The 17,391-nt window shown below is 52.6% G+C and overlaps 6 protein-coding genes across 6 annotated transcripts; 1 reads left to right on the forward strand and 5 right to left on the reverse strand.

The window, feature by feature from the left end:
- Window positions 1-182: 182 nt before the first annotated feature.
- On the reverse strand, window positions 183-3,355 carry STEHIDRAFT_140792 (uncharacterized protein). Its single transcript, XM_007306809.1, has 9 exons — window positions 2,691-3,355; window positions 2,576-2,633; window positions 2,373-2,505; window positions 2,219-2,302; window positions 2,054-2,149; window positions 1,781-1,936; window positions 1,238-1,650; window positions 599-1,130; window positions 183-463 (listed from the first exon to the last, which is right to left on the reverse strand). Exons 1-9 carry the CDS (start codon window positions 2,807-2,809, stop codon window positions 198-200), a joined length of 1,857 nt encoding a protein of 618 aa, XP_007306871.1. The 5' UTR covers window positions 2,810-3,355; the 3' UTR covers window positions 183-197.
- A 166-nt stretch (window positions 3,356-3,521) lies between these two features.
- STEHIDRAFT_140793 (DUF917-domain-containing protein) lies at window positions 3,522-8,220 on the forward strand. Its single transcript, XM_007306810.1, has 14 exons — window positions 3,522-3,861; window positions 3,915-4,032; window positions 4,126-4,492; window positions 4,587-5,013; window positions 5,156-5,751; window positions 5,835-6,001; window positions 6,103-6,136; window positions 6,202-6,537; window positions 6,591-6,614; window positions 6,656-6,824; window positions 6,921-7,015; window positions 7,097-7,159; window positions 7,215-7,315; window positions 7,394-8,220. Exons 1-14 carry the CDS (start codon window positions 3,743-3,745, stop codon window positions 8,111-8,113), a joined length of 3,336 nt encoding a protein of 1,111 aa, XP_007306872.1. The 5' UTR covers window positions 3,522-3,742; the 3' UTR covers window positions 8,114-8,220.
- Window positions 8,221-8,693: 473 nt separating this feature from the next.
- On the reverse strand, window positions 8,694-9,470 carry STEHIDRAFT_112991 (uncharacterized protein; the record flags this gene model as incomplete). The annotated part of the gene is made up of 4 exons (XM_007306811.1): window positions 8,694-8,953; window positions 8,987-9,064; window positions 9,130-9,267; window positions 9,320-9,470. 4 exons carry the CDS (start codon window positions 9,468-9,470, stop codon window positions 8,694-8,696), a joined length of 627 nt encoding a protein of 208 aa, XP_007306873.1.
- A 2,131-nt stretch (window positions 9,471-11,601) lies between these two features.
- STEHIDRAFT_159335 (uncharacterized protein) lies at window positions 11,602-12,615 on the reverse strand (the record flags this gene model as incomplete). The annotated part of the gene is made up of 5 exons (XM_007306812.1): window positions 11,602-11,656; window positions 11,715-12,018; window positions 12,090-12,140; window positions 12,213-12,350; window positions 12,420-12,615. The coding sequence occupies 5 exons, from the start codon at window positions 12,613-12,615 to the stop codon at window positions 11,602-11,604; spliced, it is 744 nt and encodes a 247-aa protein (XP_007306874.1).
- Window positions 12,616-13,170: 555 nt separating this feature from the next.
- STEHIDRAFT_159336 (beta-lactamase/transpeptidase-like protein) lies at window positions 13,171-15,436 on the reverse strand (the record flags this gene model as incomplete). The annotated part of the gene is made up of 6 exons (XM_007306813.1): window positions 13,171-13,965; window positions 14,063-14,251; window positions 14,324-14,572; window positions 14,662-14,770; window positions 14,847-15,082; window positions 15,149-15,436. 6 exons carry the CDS (start codon window positions 15,434-15,436, stop codon window positions 13,171-13,173), a joined length of 1,866 nt encoding a protein of 621 aa, XP_007306875.1.
- A 347-nt stretch (window positions 15,437-15,783) lies between these two features.
- Window positions 15,784-17,170, reverse strand: STEHIDRAFT_159337 (dehydrogenase; the record flags this gene model as incomplete). Its single annotated transcript, XM_007306814.1, has 5 exons — window positions 15,784-15,834; window positions 15,904-16,083; window positions 16,163-16,725; window positions 16,805-16,941; window positions 17,034-17,170. The coding sequence occupies 5 exons, from the start codon at window positions 17,168-17,170 to the stop codon at window positions 15,784-15,786; spliced, it is 1,068 nt and encodes a 355-aa protein (XP_007306876.1).
- Between the last annotated feature and the right edge of the window lie 221 nt (window positions 17,171-17,391).

Below are 17,391 nucleotides of genomic sequence, written 5' to 3' on the forward strand. Positions count from 1 at the left end.
GATTCCGAACCGTCCAGCCCACAAATATCTCCGAGAAGTGGGTCGAATCGTATCGTATCGTACTTATATCGTCTCTAGTACACATGAATCGTAATCTACTCTACTCATCCATCGCCATAAAAACAAAAGAAACCATGATACACATCTAAATCGCACACCCTTCCTTCCCCTCTGACCCCCAAAAAATAAACCATAACCTACGACTTCTCAACAACCGGCACCCCCACCACACCCTCCCTGACTGTCACCGGCACCTTCTCCCCCTCCAGCGACTCCACATCACTTCCCTCCGACCCTCCCTCTGACGACTCGGGTGCGGAATCCGGATTCGGCGCGATGCCGAGTTTCCTGCATTCGGCCCTGGAGAAGGCGCCGAAGATGTCGGTGTCGTCGGAGGCGCCGAGGCCGGGGGGCGGGAAGAGAACGTTGAGGGTGTAGAAGAGGATGAAGGAGATGAAGAAGCCTGTTTTTGTCGCATTCCATCACGTCGTTAGTTTGGATGCTCACTCCACAAAACCGAAGTAGAAGAGGGAAGGAGGCAACGAGGAAAAGGGAAGGAGGCAACGAGGAAAGAGGAAAGAGGAGAAGAAAAACCCACCAAGGAAAAAACTAATATAATAAAGCTCGAACACCGGCCTCGCCGCATCCCCAATCGGCTTCGCAGTAGCCACCAACCCTCCAATCGTCGGCGCCCAGCCGGCCAACCAAGCCGGAAACACCCTCCAATTCACACCATGCCAGAACCAATAATCGTGCTCTTGTCCCTGCCCCTCTCCTCCTCCTCCTCCCTCCCCTCCTGCCTTCCCTCTTACGACCTCCACCGGCATCCCCGTCCCATCCATCCGCCCCTCTCCCGGCGCTCGGTATAGGTCCGAAAGCCTAACCTTCTGTTTCCTAAGGACAAAGAAATCCGCACACATAATCCCCATAATCGGCGCGAGGAAAACAGAGAAGGAGGAGATGACGGTGAGGAACGTCGTCGCTTTATTCACGAGCTGCCACGGCTGGACGATCCATGCGGCAAAGAAGGTGATGAGGGCTCCGCGGCGGATGGAGATATAGCGGGGGAAGAGACCGGCGAGGTCGATACCGCCTGCGACGGCGTTACCGCAGATGTTTTCGAAGCCGGACTATTATAGCATATGCACACCACCGTCAGCGTAGGTCGACAGCGAAAATGACGAGGAGGAGGGGGAGAAGGAGGGAGGAGAAGGAGGAGGAGGAGAAGCGAACGCACAGTCAACGCAAACCCCAACGCCAAAAAGAAAACCCCCGCCCTCGCCTTCCCACTCCCCCCCCCATCACTCATCATCCTCATCAACAAATCCGGCGGATTCCAATAAACAGTCCCATAAATCTTCTCTCCCGCCGCCGTCACCACCAATCCCACGAAACTCACCAACGTGCCCACGCAGAACAGGCAGGTAAAGGTGCCGAGGATGAAGTCGCGCTTGCGTTTGCCGTAGCGAGAGAAATCGGAGCCGTTGGTCATGCCGGCGGCTTTGCCGCCTATGGTGGAGTTGATGCATTTGAGCATGATCCAGGCGGTGGACCAGGAGGAGCTAGAGGAGGAGGAGGAGGAGGAGGAGAGGGTGTTGGCGCGGTAGAAGATGGGGCCGACACCGCGGGCGACGCTGAGGGACCAGATGACTGTTTCGGGGGAGGGGGTGGGTGGGTAGGGAGGGGGGTAGGGAGGGGTGGGAGGAAGGGAAGATGGAGGAGGGAGGGGGTTAGAATTCTTGGGTGAAAGGCGAGTCGCAGAAGAAGAATGAAGACGTACGCATGCAAACCATACCAAGCCCACAATAAATACTCGTAACCTGGAACGGCCTCCGGAATTTCTCGGGCGGGACCCACAGGAAAGGAAGGGAAAACAACCAGAAGATGAAGAAACCGACCATGTCGCGGGATGAGGCGGGGAAGGACGCAGGGAGGGCTATCATTGCCAACCAACCAACCGATCAACCAACCAATCAGCCAACCAAGCAACGAGACACGTCAATGAATAAAGTAAAGTAGGGAGTGGGGAGTGGGAGTGGGATGAGAGACGTACAATCAGGGAGGTTCGCGAATGAGGGGAATATAGCGGTGATGCAGACTGCGACGAGCTTGCCGCCCGTCCATGCTTGTGAGGCGTTCCAGATGAAGTCTGTGACAGGAAGGTGAGCGATATGGATTATGATAGGATGTAGTTGAAGAAGAATGAACGAGCACGCACTCAATAGGATACGTTGAAGGAGGGGGATGTAGCTTGCGCGCATGCCCCACGAGTAGCGATTCTGGACGGTGTAACCAATGTGATCTGTCGATGTATGCTATGTTAGTCCGACTGCACCAGAGTGATAGATGAAGAAGGAAGGAGGAGAACGGACACTTGAGGCCACACCAAGCGACGAGCGTGGCGAAGAGACCGATGATGGCACGACCGACGATGATGACGCCCAAGGCTTGTCCTACAGAGAGGCCAGCGGTGAGGAACGTGTTTGGTGTCTGCCATGTCGCGACCTGCATCATGATCCAACAAAATCCGAATGAGTTGTATGTCTCAAAAAGAAGAGGTTAGTGCAGCACGTACGTTGAGGGAGCCGAGCGTCCAGAAACCGAAGAACTCGAAGAAGCCCCAAGTCCTGCGCCTAAGTTCACACGATTGTCAGACATATCCGTACCCACAACAAGCAAAAAGAACATACGCAGGTGGAAGAGGAATGAGATCACGATTCGACCAAGCGTTCGTCTTTTCGTGCTTTCCCTCTTCGCCACGGAGTTTGACAGCGCTGTTAACTCTCTGGAGCAGCGTAGACCCAGACATGGCTATGAACGGAGGGTGGCGGCAGCGGGGAGCAAGCAGTCCGACGAAGCTTTCTTCATTGTGGGACCGCTGTACTTTATACTCTTCCAATTCAAGTTGTCATAGATAAGTGCGGTATCTCCTGGAGCTGGACGAAAGCGAAAGAAGTGGAAAGTCGAGCCGAGCCCGGCGGTGGAGAAGAACTCGGGCTGGCTGAGGAGGGCAAGAGGCGGGAAGGGAGGAGCTGCTGTGCCTGATCTGCTTCGTTATCCAGGTTGAACTTGACAGACTGATTTGCGCATGTCAAGACGGCGAACCGGCCGTTTGTCGGTTTCCTGTTCGCCGACGGCCTGGGTGCTAGGCTTTCCAGCGATCGCACCGTCCGGGTTCATTGAGTGGCATGCCTGGAGTTGGCGTTATACCTGGACCTATAAGTTGTGGACTCGACCTTTTCTGAAGATATACACACGCATGATATTTCGCCATTTTTACTCGAGCACATCCAGCTATCGTTCCAGCCGATAGCAGAGACGATAAATAGACAACTTGGGTGGAGCCTGCGTCGGCGGTCGTGTGTGTGCCTGGCGGAAGCTGAACTCGTCCTCCGCTTTGAACGCTGTCAACAATTTGTTGCCGCACAAACCACGCAGTCTCGCCTCGCCTCTCTAATTCCTGTAAATTGCCGCCGGCGCTCTCCACTCGCAGACTTTCACTTTCATCGCCTTGGCTTGGACTCAGGACTGCTCTGCTCTGGGTGACTTGCACCACCGACAGCGACGAGAAAAAAGGCGGAACGGGTCTCATTCTCGACACGCCGCGGCGGCGACCCTCTGCTCTCGCTCTGACTCCATTGACTCTCTTAAACAATGCATCGGTATTCGAGGAAAAGATATAACTCGAGCTGAGCCTTAGCCCGACGCGGTCGATAAGCCATCTCCTTGCTTGTCACATAATATGTCTTCAGAACAGGCTACTCTCCGCGTCGGTATCGATGTCGGCGGCACGAACGTCGACGGTGTCTTGCTCGACCCTCTCGCAGACGCCAACGCGGCGAATAGGGGCATTATCGCCTGGTGCGTTCAAAGCTTGCACTCCATGAAAGCTACTTTAACTGACGCACTCGCAGGCACAAGTCACCGACGACGACGAATCCGAGCGATGGAATCCAGAATGTCATGACCGCCCTCCTCACCAAAGCCAACGTCGACCGCTCCCGCATCGCCAGCGTCACCATCGGCACAACCGTTCGTTCCCTCCCTCCCTCCCTCTCCCTCCCTCTTCCCCTCATCTCCTCTCCTCATCCCATTCTACTCATACTTATAAAACGCAATGAACAGCACTTCATCAACGCCGTAATCGAGAAAGACCAAGCCCGCCTCGCCCCCGTCGCCGTAATCCGCCTCTCCGGTCCCTTCTCGCACGACGTCCCCCCCGGCATCGACTGGCCCCTCGACCTCCGCTCCATCATCTGCAAATACTCCGCCTGCATCGACGGCGGGCTCGAAGTCGACGGGACCATCATCCGCGATGTCTCCGAGGCGCAGGTTGAAAAGGTTTGTAAGGAGATTGCGGAGCTGGGGATTAAGAGCGTGGTTGTGAATGGGGTTTTCTCGCCTTCGGATTTGGTGCAGAGGCAGGAAGAGAGAGCGGGCGAGTGGGTGAGGAAGTATTTACCGGGGGCGGACGTCGTGCTCTCCAAACAAGGTCCTTTTCCCTCCTCCTTCCCTCCTTCCCTCCTTCCCTCCTTCCCTCCGCTCCTTCCTTTCCCCTTCCTCATACTCACACCCCCCCTGAACAGTCGCAAACCTCGGCTTCATCGAACGCGAAAACGCCTCAATCCTCAACGCCTCCATCCTCCCCTTCGCCCGTCTCACCATCTCCTCCTTCCAACACGCCCTCCGCCTTCTCTCCCTCTCCTGTCCCGTCTTTCTCACCCAGAACGACGGGACGATTTTGAAGGCGGATAGGGCTGCGCTGTTGCCGATTAGGACGTTTAGTAGTGGGCCGACGAATTCGATGTGTGGGGCGGCGTTTTTGGTTAAGGGGGGTGTGGGGGTGAAGGGGGGGAGGGAGGGAGAGGGGAAGGAGAATATTTTGGTCGTGGATATTGGAGGGACGACTTCGGATTGCGGTATGCTCCTCGCGAGTGGACTTCCCCGTCAAGCAGCAGCTATAACCGAGATCGGCGGCGTGCGCATGAATTTCTCGTGTCCTGACGTGAAGTCGTACGTGTCTTCTCCCTCTTTACCTCCCTCTTCACCACTCCTCCTTCACTCCTTCCCTCTTCCCTCTTCTCTCCCCTCCTCTTCACCACCCCCTCCTTCCCTCCTCACCCGTCCTGACCGCACCATCCCCACCCCCCCACAGCATCGGCCTCGGCGGCGGCTCCATCGTCCGCAAACCCTCCCCTTCCTCTCCCTCCTCCTCCTCCTCTCCCCATGCAAAGCTCACAATAGGCCCCGACTCCGTCGGCCACCGCATCCAACAATCGGCACTCGTCTTCGGGGGTAACACAGCGACAGCGACGGATTATGCGGTGCGTGCGCAGGGGCTGAGACATATTGGGGATCCGGGCCTTTTGGATGCTAGTGGGGAGTTCGCCAGTACCAGCCCTGGGAGTGAGACTGGCACCAGCACTGGGAGTGAGACTGGCACCAGCACTGGGAGTGAGACTGGCACCAGCACTGGGAGTGAGAGCGGCGCGGGGAAGGAAGGAAAGGAAGGAAAGGACGGCGAAGGATCAGTGAACGAGTTCAAGAAAGTGATGAAAAAGATGTTAGAAGGTCTCATTGATCGTATGAAAACGAACGCGGAGGACGTCACGGTTTTGTTAGTTGGGGGTGGAGCGGTGCTCGTACCCGTCGACGACGGCGATGAGGACAATGACAATGATGCGAAGTTGAAGGGGGCGAGTAGGGTTGTGAGGCCGGAGTTTGCGGGGGTGGCTAATGCGATTGGGGCGGGTATGTCTTCTTCCCTTTCCTTCCTACTTCTCACTCCTTGTGATTCGGACTGGAACCGGCACTGATGACCTTCTGCTCCGTAGCCATCGCCCGCGTATCAGGAACAATCGACACCATGGTATCCACCGCGGACAAATCCATGCAAACGATCCTGGACGAGATATGTGCGTTAGCGGTGGATAAGGCGGTCGAGAATGGGGCGGTGAGGGAGAGCGTGAAGATTGCGGAGATGGATTGCATTCCGTTGCAGGTTCGTCACCTCCCCCCTCCCCCCCCCCCCTTTTATTCGTTCTTTTTTTTGGAGAGCACGGTTGTGCTGATTGTGCGCTGGATTGGAATTGGAATGGATAGTATGTAGCGAACAAGTCGCGGGTGATCGTCAAAGGTCTGTCCTCCTTACCACGGCCAACGAAACGCGAATAAAACTGATCGAATGCATCATATCCTCAGCCATCGGCGACTTTGACTTTTCCAAGCCCACCTCCTCTCTCCTTCCCCTTTCCTCCTCCTCCACCACTACCACCACCACCCCCACCACCCCCATCACATCCACCACCTCCTCCACCACCACCCCTTCACCCTCGTCCGCACCGACCCCCTCAAACGACGCCACCTCCTCAAACAACGTAATGGACAAAAAACCTCTCGACCTCTCCTCCCTCGCCGCCGAAAAGATCGCACTCGATATCCCGGCGTACAGGCCCGTCGTGAACGAGAAGCGGGAATGGGTCGTTTCGGAGGTGGATCTGGAGTGGATTAGTGTGGGGTGTTATATTCTCGGGACTGGTACGTAGCCTCTTCATCATTCCTGTCTGCCATCTGCCATAAAATCCACGCAGACTATGAACTACGACTGACGGAAGGTTATTACTTTTTTGTTTGTCTTTGGGTGTGTTGTGAACAGGCGGTGGTGGAACGCCATACCCGCACTTCATCCGTCTCCGCGAGATGATGCGCAAGGGCGCGGTCGTGCGCGTTATTTCGCCGGAGGATATTAAGGACGATGATGTCGTGGCGTGTGGGGGTGGCAAGGGCAGTCCGACGGTTGGGATTGAGAAGTTGCCTGCGAATGAGTACGTTGGACGCTTTCGCCCCCTTCCTCTCTCCCATCATGGCTGCCGCGACGATGCAATACTGATTTTCTTTGTTCGTTGTGCATGGCGATTTAGGATGGTCGAAGCGCAGAAGTTGGTGTATGATATGTTGGGGTATAAACCCGATTCGGTGATCGCGCTGGAGATTGGGGGCGGGAACGGCTTGCAGGGTGCGTTCTTTCTTCCCTTTGGATTCATTCATTGTATCTCGACCTGGAAACTAAGAACTGACGTCGTTTTCGTACGAATAGGCATGTTGCTCGGTGCATCTAACAATATGAATATTCCGACCGTCGACGGTGACTGGATGGGTCGTACGTGTTTATTTTGCGGGTTTATACTTGTTTGTTTGTGCTGACAGCCCACCAGGCGCGTACCCCGTCTCGTGGCAGATCACGCCCGTCGTACTCGGTGGCGACCAGGCTCACTTTGTGCCTACCGCCATCGCCGACGGGAACGGAAACAATATGGTCCGTATTTCTCCTCCTCTTCCTCCTTTCCCCTTTCCGTCCTTTGACCGTGTTTTCTTACTCCACTCATCTCTATAGATCATGACCTCCGCCACCTCGGAAAAAATGATCGAACGCGCCTTCCGCGCCGCCCTCTCCGAAATGGGCTCCCACGTCGCCTGCGCCAAAGGTCCCTGCTCAGGCGCCAACGCGAAATCCTGGGTAGTCGAGAACACGATCTCGCTCGCCTGGCGCGTCGGGCGCGCCGTCGCGCTGTGCAAGTCGCGCAACGAGCTCGACAACGTCGCGGACGTGATCATCGACGAGGTCGGCGGGAAGGAGAGCGCGAAGGTGTTGTTCAAGGGGAAGATTGTCGGCGTGGAGAGGAAGGTCGTCAAGGGACATGTGTATGGCGAGGTCGTCATCGCCGCGATCGAGAGCGACGACGAGGGCAGTGGGAGTGCAAGTGGGAGCGGACAGAGGTTCAGCGGGACGGTGAAGGTGCCGTTCAAGAACGAGAATATCCTAGCGGCGCATGTGGACGCGTCTGGGAAGGAGACGCTCCTCGCGTGCGTGCCCGATCTGATCTGCGTACTCGACACGAACTCGGGAGAGGCGATCGGCACGCCAGAATACAGATACGGCTTGCTGTGTACCGTGATTGGCATCACGGCGAGCGAGCGGTGGACGAGCACGGAGAGGGGGATTGAGATTGGGGGCCCGAAGGCGTTTGGGATGGATGATGTGGAGTATAAGCCGCTGGGGACGTTCAAGAGGCCGAGGAGCGTGATTGATGAGTTTGGGCCGAAGAGGGTATAGGCCTTTAGCTTAGGGTTCGCAGGCGTGTTAGACTTGGGTAGACTTTTTGGGTTTGGGGTGTAACTTATGGCATTATTTTTTTGTGTTATTGTATGGCTCAATCAAACCTTTCTTGACGATATGTCTGTCGTGTAGGTTGATGCATACGCATATGGAGACGAAGAAGTAACATCAGACGCCGGATTTTGTAGTGTATGGCCTACAACAGTCCCTGCTGGAGTACATATTATAACAAGGAAATGTATGCATGCACGTGTCTAAGGCCTCCTGGTGTTTGTAACTGCCCATACTGCCATGAACCTTTTTAAACTTGAACAAGCGGGCATCCTCAACTCAGTTGCTAAAGTCTCCAAGGTATGCACAGTAAGTCAAATGGCCCTTCGATGAGACCAGACACCCGATTTCGAAAGCAAAGTGAGAACTGCACTTACAGCGCATCCGTCATCCGCTGGTGCGCGCCCCGATACAAACCCCACTTCACGCTGTACGCAAATCTCAATTGTAATGTCACCCAGAGGATATACTGGAAAGGCGTACGTCGAAGACACGTTCCCCATAAACCCATCTGTGTTGAAATCTATCACAGTCTTTCCCGTATCAGCATCCGTGATTTATACGCCATCTTCCCATTGACTCCAAACGTCACCGTCATGGAGTGTTGCGTGACTCTGTCCGTATGATCCCCCAGGGCGACAGATGGGCAGCCGGACTTGGGGCAAAGGCCTTTATTCAGAACATCCTTGATAAATACTTTGTCCTTGATAGCGCTGAGATCAACGACCGGTTCTCCGAGGCTGTCCGTGTAGAGTTGCATGAGGAAGAAGAAGTTGTTCGTGGTGCCTGCAATAAACATGAAAGTCAGGGGATACATACAAGTAAAATGTAGGAGATACGACATAACAGTTTTGGAAGACAAATAGTACTTCCAATTGTACGTCGCCGTGACCCCGTCTGAAAGACCACCAAAAGATTCGTTCGGCCTATCAATTCCAAGAACTTGACGCTGAGACACATACCCTTCTCTTTCGCGTCGTAAAACTCGATCCTCTGCTTGGGCGCGCCGTTATCGAGCATCTTGGTCGGGTCGCTTGTTTCTTGCAGGGTTATGCAGTCGTCGATCTTGATACTCGAAGGACATCCTTCGATAAGTATCCCTGAAAAAACATTATCAGTATGAGAAGTGGAATCGGAGATGGACAGGAATACCGGAGGACACGTAGGACATGCCGGCAACTTTTCCCCATACGTCCTTCGTCTGTGTCCCATCGGTGAGGGTCGTCTGTGCTCTCCTTGCGGTCTCTATACCAGTGAGAAAGAGCGTGAATGTAGCAGCGAAGAGGAAGAGGGAGAATTGCATAACGGTGACTAGATTAGACTGGCCGGGGATTGATCACTAGTATCCTGTCAGGATATTGGGAGTATATATACCACCGAGTCGCTGAAGTACTCGTGCAGTTTGAGAGACTAGAAGCCAAGCGTACTGCGATGAATACTTTATGAAACAACAGGCATAGCCTCCAGACCCTCCAGTGAGCGACTCTATCCATACCAGTCATGATTTAGATGAAACCTGGCTAGATATTGGTATGCCCGAAACACTCGCATGGCTCCATGAATAGAACTTCCGAGGAGCATCAATATCCTTTTGGTGTGAGGTGACTCTCAATACGGGCATCTCATTACCTTGCTTGAAGGTCCTTCCAACCCCCGTAATTGCTCAGAATCGTCCCGGAAATAAACATGGCCAAACATCGGACTTATTTTGTGGCGGCAGTTAGTCTGTGGCGCGCGTTCGTCTCTTCTCGAAGTCATTGCTCTCAAAGCCTTGCAATTGCTTTCTTCCTTACTGCAGGCCTTTGCCTTGGCGTCTAGGATAAGCAAAGCATTTCATCTGCTGAGCATGAGCCCGAACGGTGCTGCTGCATGGTGTGTTGTGTATTGTGTGCAGATCGAGCCCGCACTGATATAGCGTCCATATGTCTCTTCACCCTTCACTCTTGATCTTGGAATATCTGGTACCCATTTCAGAGTATTTCGGTTTGTGCTATCGCGCGCTACTGAAGACGTGATTGTGAGCGAGCATTTTGGGTCGAAAGCGGCCATTCCGAGCAACGCTTTGCCAACGGAGTACGGGATCTGCCGGGATGCGCACGAAAACTAACCTGGTAAGCATCTACTCTGCCCTGAGAGATGATACTTCTCTACTCAAGGATGCTCTGACCCTGCCCGTTGTAACTTACCAGAGGACAGACATCATAGCATCTAACGACAACCACCGGAGCTCTGCCCACGGACTCATTTATGCTGTCTCAGTCTGGTGCGGGCTCCCTTCGATAATATGGTCTGACACAGTATCAGCATCCAGCAACGCGACGGCGGAATGAAGGTAGCGGCTGTAATTGTTGTTGCTAATTAGGATGTCTCCCGCGCGAGGGCAGCGGTACAGCGGAATGGCCGGGTGCTTGTGAGAGTACTTACATAGCTATTCGAAGATCTAAACTCGAGAATGCTCTTCAACGGGATGAAATACGATATATTTTGAAGAGCATTCGAACGAAGACAACGCAAACGGCGGGAGCCTAACATCATTTGACAAGCAAGGTGGCTGTTGCCGAAGGCAGCGCTCCCCGAGTCTAAATAGGACCCGGAAAGATTAGGGAAACGAGTTGATCGGGTTAAGGGACTAATTGGGGACTAAATGACCTGCGCCATCGACTATTGTCGATGATCAGGTGGTTTATAACTTGTGTAAAAGTACTCCAGACGCACGAAGCAAGCATTGGTCCTGATCCAAGCCTAGCTTTCTAATGATATAATATTAGTACAAAGTTGCTCGATGACTTCCGGCCCCTAGTCAACTGAGGAACCCTTGTTCTCCAATTCAATCTTCCTAACAGATCCCAGTCCGACGACGGTATGTTCCCGGGGCCTGGGGAGGGAGCCCTAAGGAAGGAAGATGAAAGCAGACGCAGTGCATGTATGAATCGGAGGATAGCTCAAGAAAGATATACGCCGTCGAGCGTCGGAAGTGATCGTCGTGTTAGATGATGCACAGGTTTCGTGGTTCGCGAGTGGTTCGCGTCCAAGAGAAGGAAACAACCCCGGGTCATTCCGGGTAGCCTTTAACACGATCTTCAGAGGAAACAACTCGGAGCTTTCGTATGTCACATATTGGACTTATATTAATGTATGGACTTGACCGAGTGGATTCTCTAGTTTTTTTTCTGATATTTTACGAGGATGGCGATCCGTTGTTGGTGACAATAGCGTTTCGCAAAATATTCCTGCTGGTATGAAAAAAATTAATAGGAGTACTGAACTTTCAAACAGCAAACAAGGGAGGTGGACGGAACGCAATTGGGACGAAATGGGTACTCCCTAAGTTGGGAGGATTAACTAGCTGCCGTTATAATCTCCAAGATACATGCTGCGAAGTTACGCAATTCTCGAGTGAGTGATGCATAGAGCTTGAGTAGAGCAGGAGATACTCACAGCGCCTCCGTCATGCCCTGGTGGGCGCCTCGGTATAGCCCCCATTTCACGCTGTACGAAGAATAAATAGTCAGAATTCTTTTTCAAAGCAGATTATGCGAAGTCCTACGTCGAAATCACGTTGCCCATATAGCCGCTCCCGCTGAAATCGAGCAACGTCTTTCCCGTACCAACATCCGTGATCTTGTAGTCCATCTTGCCCTTGCTGCCGAACGTCACGGTCATGGAATGCTGCGTGACTCTGTCCGTGAAGTCATCGAGAGCGATAGTCGGGCACCCGGATTTTGGACAGATGCCTTGTTTCAGGACGTCTACAATGAATACCTGATCTTTGATCGCACTAAGACCAACGACCGGTTTGTGGATGCCGTCCGTAAAGAGTTGCATGAGGGAGAAAAAGCTGTTGGTTGTGCCTTCCGTATTTAAGGTAGTCAGTCTATGCACGCGTGCAAAACCTATTGTTAAGTGACAAGAAAATCCATACCAGTCTTAGATGACAGGTAGTATTTCCAGCTGTATTTCGCCGTGACACCATCTGAGACGCCGGAGTCAGAGTCAGAAAGCCTCATCCACACCTCTCAGAAAGACTAATACTAGAAGAACGTACCTTTCACCTTTCCTTCATAGAACTCGATCCTCTGTTTGGGTGCACCATTATCAAGCATCTTCGTCGGGTCGTTCGTCTCTTGCAATGTCAAGCAGTTGTCAATCTTGATACTTGAAGGGCACCCTTCGATGATTATTCCTGTAATGGCAGCACAACGGAAGGTTGAGATCAGTATGATCAGCGACTCTGGTAAAACACGGCACATACCAGAGGACACATAGGACATGCCGGCCACTTTTCCCCACTCATCCTTCTTCTGCGTCCCATCAGTAAGAGTCGTTTGTGCCCTCTTTGCGGTTTCTGTGTTAGTGACGACCAATGCCATGACGCCGGGCAAGAGCACGATGGCGGTGTATGTGATCAGATGGGAAAGATTCATGATGACCAGTAGTGAAGGAGACATGACTGGACTCGAGTCTGAGAAATTCAACCATTGAGGGCAGCTGTTTATATACCACCGATTTTGGCTTGCATGCCCAGAGTGAAGAGTCGTATAGACCGACGGACCATGAACGCATGATGTTAGTAGGTGTCACAGCCTCCAGACACTCCAATTTGTATACCAGAAGCACACCAGTCATGATGTCGATGAAACCAGCTGAGATGCTAAGATGCCTGAAACACACAAAGCACAGCCTTCACTAACCGAAACTGGTTGCGCTGTCGTTTTCAAAAACGCATCTAAAAGCTGGCATCGCAGTATTCAATGAATAGTTGAAGTTATTCAACTGAGACCTACACTCTAGATTGAAGTCCGGTATACGTGCAGGAAGACTGACCACGACCGAATCGAGAGCAAAATTTCGTCCCCGAATAAGTTGTACAAGTCAAACAGTCCCTGTCCAAACGCTGAGTCAGATTTATTCACTAGACGCATATGCAGACGCGAGAGTGAGAGAGAATCCACACCAAGTTTGGGTTCCCAGCAAGCGACCCATAACAGTCCATCAAATCATTCTTAAGACCTCTCAAACCACACATCGGCCCTCTCCCGCACACTACTTCCCCTCTCCCTAGCCGTCCTCGCGGTCTTACCCTCCATAAGATCCATGAGACCGAAACCTTGAACTCTCCCTCCATTCTCTTGCTCCTCTTGGCCCCCTACGCCCACGACGAACTCAACTGCCACACCACCCGTACTGCCATCCGACATCGCCTCAAACGGACTCTTATCCCTGCCATATCCCTCCGGAAATAAATTCGTAGCCTCAAGAACGAACTTCTGACCCTCGAGATGAACGAACCGGAGATGGGAAGACCAGAGGCGGGGGAAAGAGGCATAAAGCTCTTTTGCACTGTTTCTCGTGTAGGGTCCGGAAGCTTCCGCGGCGATTCTGTGGGAGTCGACGGTAGTAAAGTTGGACAGTACTTCGGTGCAATATTGCGACGTGCTGTACGCTGTGCAGAGAGTGAAGGAACCGTAACCCGAATTGTTATACGTCCCGGTGTATGCTTCGAGGTTTATGTCAAGTTCGTCTTTATTCACCGCCCGGTTCCTTCCGGTGCCGGGTCGGCGAAGAGAGATGTTCGGTTCTTGAGATGACCACCGCTCAATTTCGATTTGTTCCGTACGATGTTCGACGCCGTCAGTAGTAGGCTCAAGCAGGTTACTAATAATCTTCTGTGTAATCGGGATAGTCGCGACAGATGCCTTGTCGTCCGCGTTGACGAGGACGATGATGCCGAGGCCATCACTGGGCAAGAATGAAATACGTGTCGCAACGCCTGGGATACTGCCGGAGTGAGCCACTACCTGTTCGTTGTTGCAATATCATGGTCAGCAGTTTGGTCTCGAGTTTCATGGTTAAACGAGGGCAAGAAAGGAGGGAGCGGGCACTACAAAGACATACGTCGTGACCAAGGTAAGAGTTCCGCCACCAACCCATTCCGTAGCCTTGGATAGACTCCAGCGCAGAGGAAGGCTTGCCAGTATCAATGACATGCGCCGTAGTAACCTCCTCGAAAGCCGAACGTGGTATTATGGTCTTGTTCGTTCTCGGATCTACGCCCGAATTGAGGAGCGTGCGGACCCACTTCTCCTAAAAGAGGAACAGGCAGTCCAGATTGTCAACCATGAACTTCAACGAGACATAGGAAGGCGGAGGACTTACCAAGTCATCGACGCACGAAATCACACCACCAGGCCCTGAGTTCAACATGATGTTATCGTCACCAAACCATACTGGGATTCTCCTCCCGAATGGTGCCCAGCTCTGCGTGGCTCTCCCCCATCCATTCGCTTCGTTCGCGGAGTACGTTGTGGAGGACATGTTGAGGGGCTTGAAAATGCGTTGGGATACGAAAGAAGTGTATGGCATGTTGGAGTAGGTGGCGATTATATGGGAACCAAGCATATACATCTATACGGAGGAGTGTATATATTAGACGGAGTGTGTTGTGGCATGAGCATTGGTGAGGTAGGACGTTGCAGGCTGCGAGTCGCACCTACCAGATTGTTGTACGCGTATTGGCCCCTCAGCTCGAACGAAGGTTTTAGATACCTCATCTTGCCAATGATCTCAGTAGGTGTCTCTCTCGGTCCATACGACAAATCATGCCTACGACCACACAACCCACATCAGCCAAAGCGTCCGTACTCGCATCACCCCACACGCCGTAGTCGGATAGACGCACCTATACATGCCAGTGGAATGACTTAAGGCATCCCTCACGTTCGCTTTCTGCTCCATCCATTTATCCATGAGCACCCATTCCTCTGGAAGTAGTTCTTTAATCTTCGTATCCCAATCAAAAATGTTCACACCATCCGGGAGAGCGGTGACGTTCCGTCCCTGAGCGAAATCATCCATGAGGATGCCCATGGAGGCGGAAAGAAATGCTTTGGAGCATGAAGCAAGGTACATCGTTGTCTAGTTCACGGAGAAAGTCTGGTAAGCTTCCGATGCAAGATTAACAGAGGTTCTGAGATAGCGTACATCCGTACTCATCATTTCTCCCTCCTCAGACCTAATGCCCCAAGCGCCATACTCGGTTTCTCCAGTCGCATGTACCACACCCAACGCCAACCCAGGTACCCCTCCTTCCTTCATCAAAATTTCGACAAACTTCGAAAATTCAGGTGTGATAGCCTTCGGTATTTTTTGGACTACTCCATCATTTGGCGAAGACGACAGCGGTACTTGAACGTATGACCCCTGCTGGGCATGTACGACAGCACTTAAGAGAGCCTGAACACCCAGAAGTAAGGAGAGGACTTTCAGCATTATCGAGTCCCAGACCTAGCAGGTGAGCCCAGGATCGTTGTAGAGAGGAAGCAAGGAGCGAGGCCGCACCAGCCACATGATAGTTGAACATCAGAGGTGAGGGTCACGATAAGCGCTGGACCAATTTCATTATCTAGCGTCTGAGCGTCAGGTGGCGAGGAGCCCCTGAGCGCGCCACACAAACGAATTGTGGCTCTTCGTACAGAAGTCCATGATAATCCACTCTTTGGCGTAGAACGCGTAGATATTTATGTTACAGAAGGATGCACTATTTACTACATGGCTGAAGTACTCAATTGTACTCTCTTCTGTCTGGCCTCCTACAACCGAGACTGTTCTCATCCGATTTACTCCTTTGGTGTGTCCGCGATGCGATAGGTGATCTTCTGACCGCTCACCTACGAATTGGAAACAATAGTTAACAATAGCTAGGACATCAGCGTTAGTCCTGATAAGTTCGGACGAACCTTCCCATCCATCATGTATCGGAACCCTTCCGAAACGCTAGCCAGACCCTTCGGCATAATCAGCTTCGGCGAAGGCTGCAACTTTCCTGTCGCCAAGATACCATTCGCAAGCTTGAATATTTCCAAACCATTGACAAGGTCCTCTGGTGTAGGGGAGAACGGTCGAGGGAAATCGAAGGACTAGAGTCAAACCAGAACATGAGTGTATTCAGTAAGAGCAATATCGAACGGAAGTCAACGGAAGAGCCGTGTCTCTTACCTTCCCCATCAAATTATACGCCAAACTATTTACCACTTTCACATCACTCCTCCCACTCCCCTCCTTCTGCGGCAAGACCACAGATATTGTCCCTCCCTGCTCTCCTAACGCAGACGCCACCTTCTGCACCGTTCCACCCTCACCCACACAGTCCACCGCATGCCTGAGCCCACCCTTCCCATTCGCAGAGGCCTTGATCTTCTCAATAACTTCCGCATCTCTATAATCAAAAATCTCATCCGCTCCCAGACTCTTGCAGAGCTCGAAATTCTTTGGCGAGGCCGTTGCGATGACATGCAACCCACTCAACTTCGCCATCTGAAGTACATAATTCCCGACTGACGATGCACCGCCCCACACCAAGATCGGAGTGGTATTCGGAGGGGTCGCAGGAGAGAGGGGCGTTGGGAGCCCGACTTGAGATTCCCAGAGCGTTTGACATGCGGTGAGCGGTGCGACGCCGAGCTGAGCTGCGTCTTCGAAGGACCAAGAGCCTGGGACATGAAGTACGCGGTCGGCGAATGCAACGGCGTACTCTGAGAAAGCACCATTCGGGTAGCGACCTGACCCGACAATATGGACAATAAAGCAGAGGGATGATCAACTTTATATCGACGAGTAGACAAGAATAAAGGAGCGCACCGCCATGGATCATCGTCGCCACACGTTCTCCGATAGTTCTCAAACCAGGCTGCACATCAGGTCCAATCTCCTCCACTGTTCCCGCTAAATCGCATCCCGAGATAGCTCCCGCTTTCTTTCCGTTCGTCGCAGTTTTCCTTTGCCACGTTCACCAATGCCCGCCACCACCATAGAGTCAATACCATCTCTTCTTGGTTTCACTAGGAAAGATGCATGGAGATACACTCACCAATCAGTAGGATTTTGCGCGGCAGCGACAACCTTGATCAGTATCTCTCCCTTCCCTGGCTTGGGCACGTCTACCTCTTGCACTCCGACCGTGCCATCTGCATTGACGACGACTGCTCGTTGCTTGTTTGGTGCCATGGCCTGTTCTCTTGCAGAAGATGGAAGGTAAAACGGTGATGATAGTGGTGAACGAAGTATGAGATCGATGAGAAAGTGAGCCGATGAGATATGGTCTGATACGCAGACTGGGAGGGAAAGCGATCCTATTTATGTTGACGGTGAAGATGTTCATCCCTCACATCCCACACCCACAACAACAACCAAAAGCCATGTATGCTCTTACTGCACGCGCTTACTGA

This window comes from Stereum hirsutum, assembly GCF_000264905.1.
Source record: "Stereum hirsutum FP-91666 SS1 unplaced genomic scaffold STEHIscaffold_12, whole genome shotgun sequence".
Classification (NCBI taxonomy): Eukaryota; Fungi; Basidiomycota; class Agaricomycetes; order Russulales; family Stereaceae; genus Stereum; species Stereum hirsutum.

Excerpts from the sequence above, each read along its gene's own strand:
- STEHIDRAFT_140792 (XM_007306809.1), bottom strand. The coding sequence starts at position 2,809 with ATGTCTGGGTCTACGCTGCTCCAGAGAGTTAACAGCGCTGTCAAACTC. Across the intron at positions 1,937-2,053 it reads ATTCGCGAACCTCCCTGATT|CCCTCCCTGCGTCCTTCCCC; the intron begins GTACGTCTCTCA and ends TGGCAATGATAG. Across the intron at positions 1,131-1,237 it reads CGTTGGGGTTTGCGTTGACT|TCCGGCTTCGAAAACATCTG; the intron begins GTGCGTTCGCTT and ends ATGCTATAATAG.
- STEHIDRAFT_140793 (XM_007306810.1), top strand. The coding sequence starts at position 3,743 with ATGTCTTCAGAACAGGCTACTCTCCGCGTCGGTATCGATGTCGGCGGC. Across the intron at positions 6,137-6,201 it reads GTCGCGGGTGATCGTCAAAG|CCATCGGCGACTTTGACTTT; the intron begins GTCTGTCCTCCT and ends TCATATCCTCAG. Across the intron at positions 7,016-7,096 it reads GGGCGGGAACGGCTTGCAGG|GCATGTTGCTCGGTGCATCT; the intron begins GTGCGTTCTTTC and ends TCGTACGAATAG.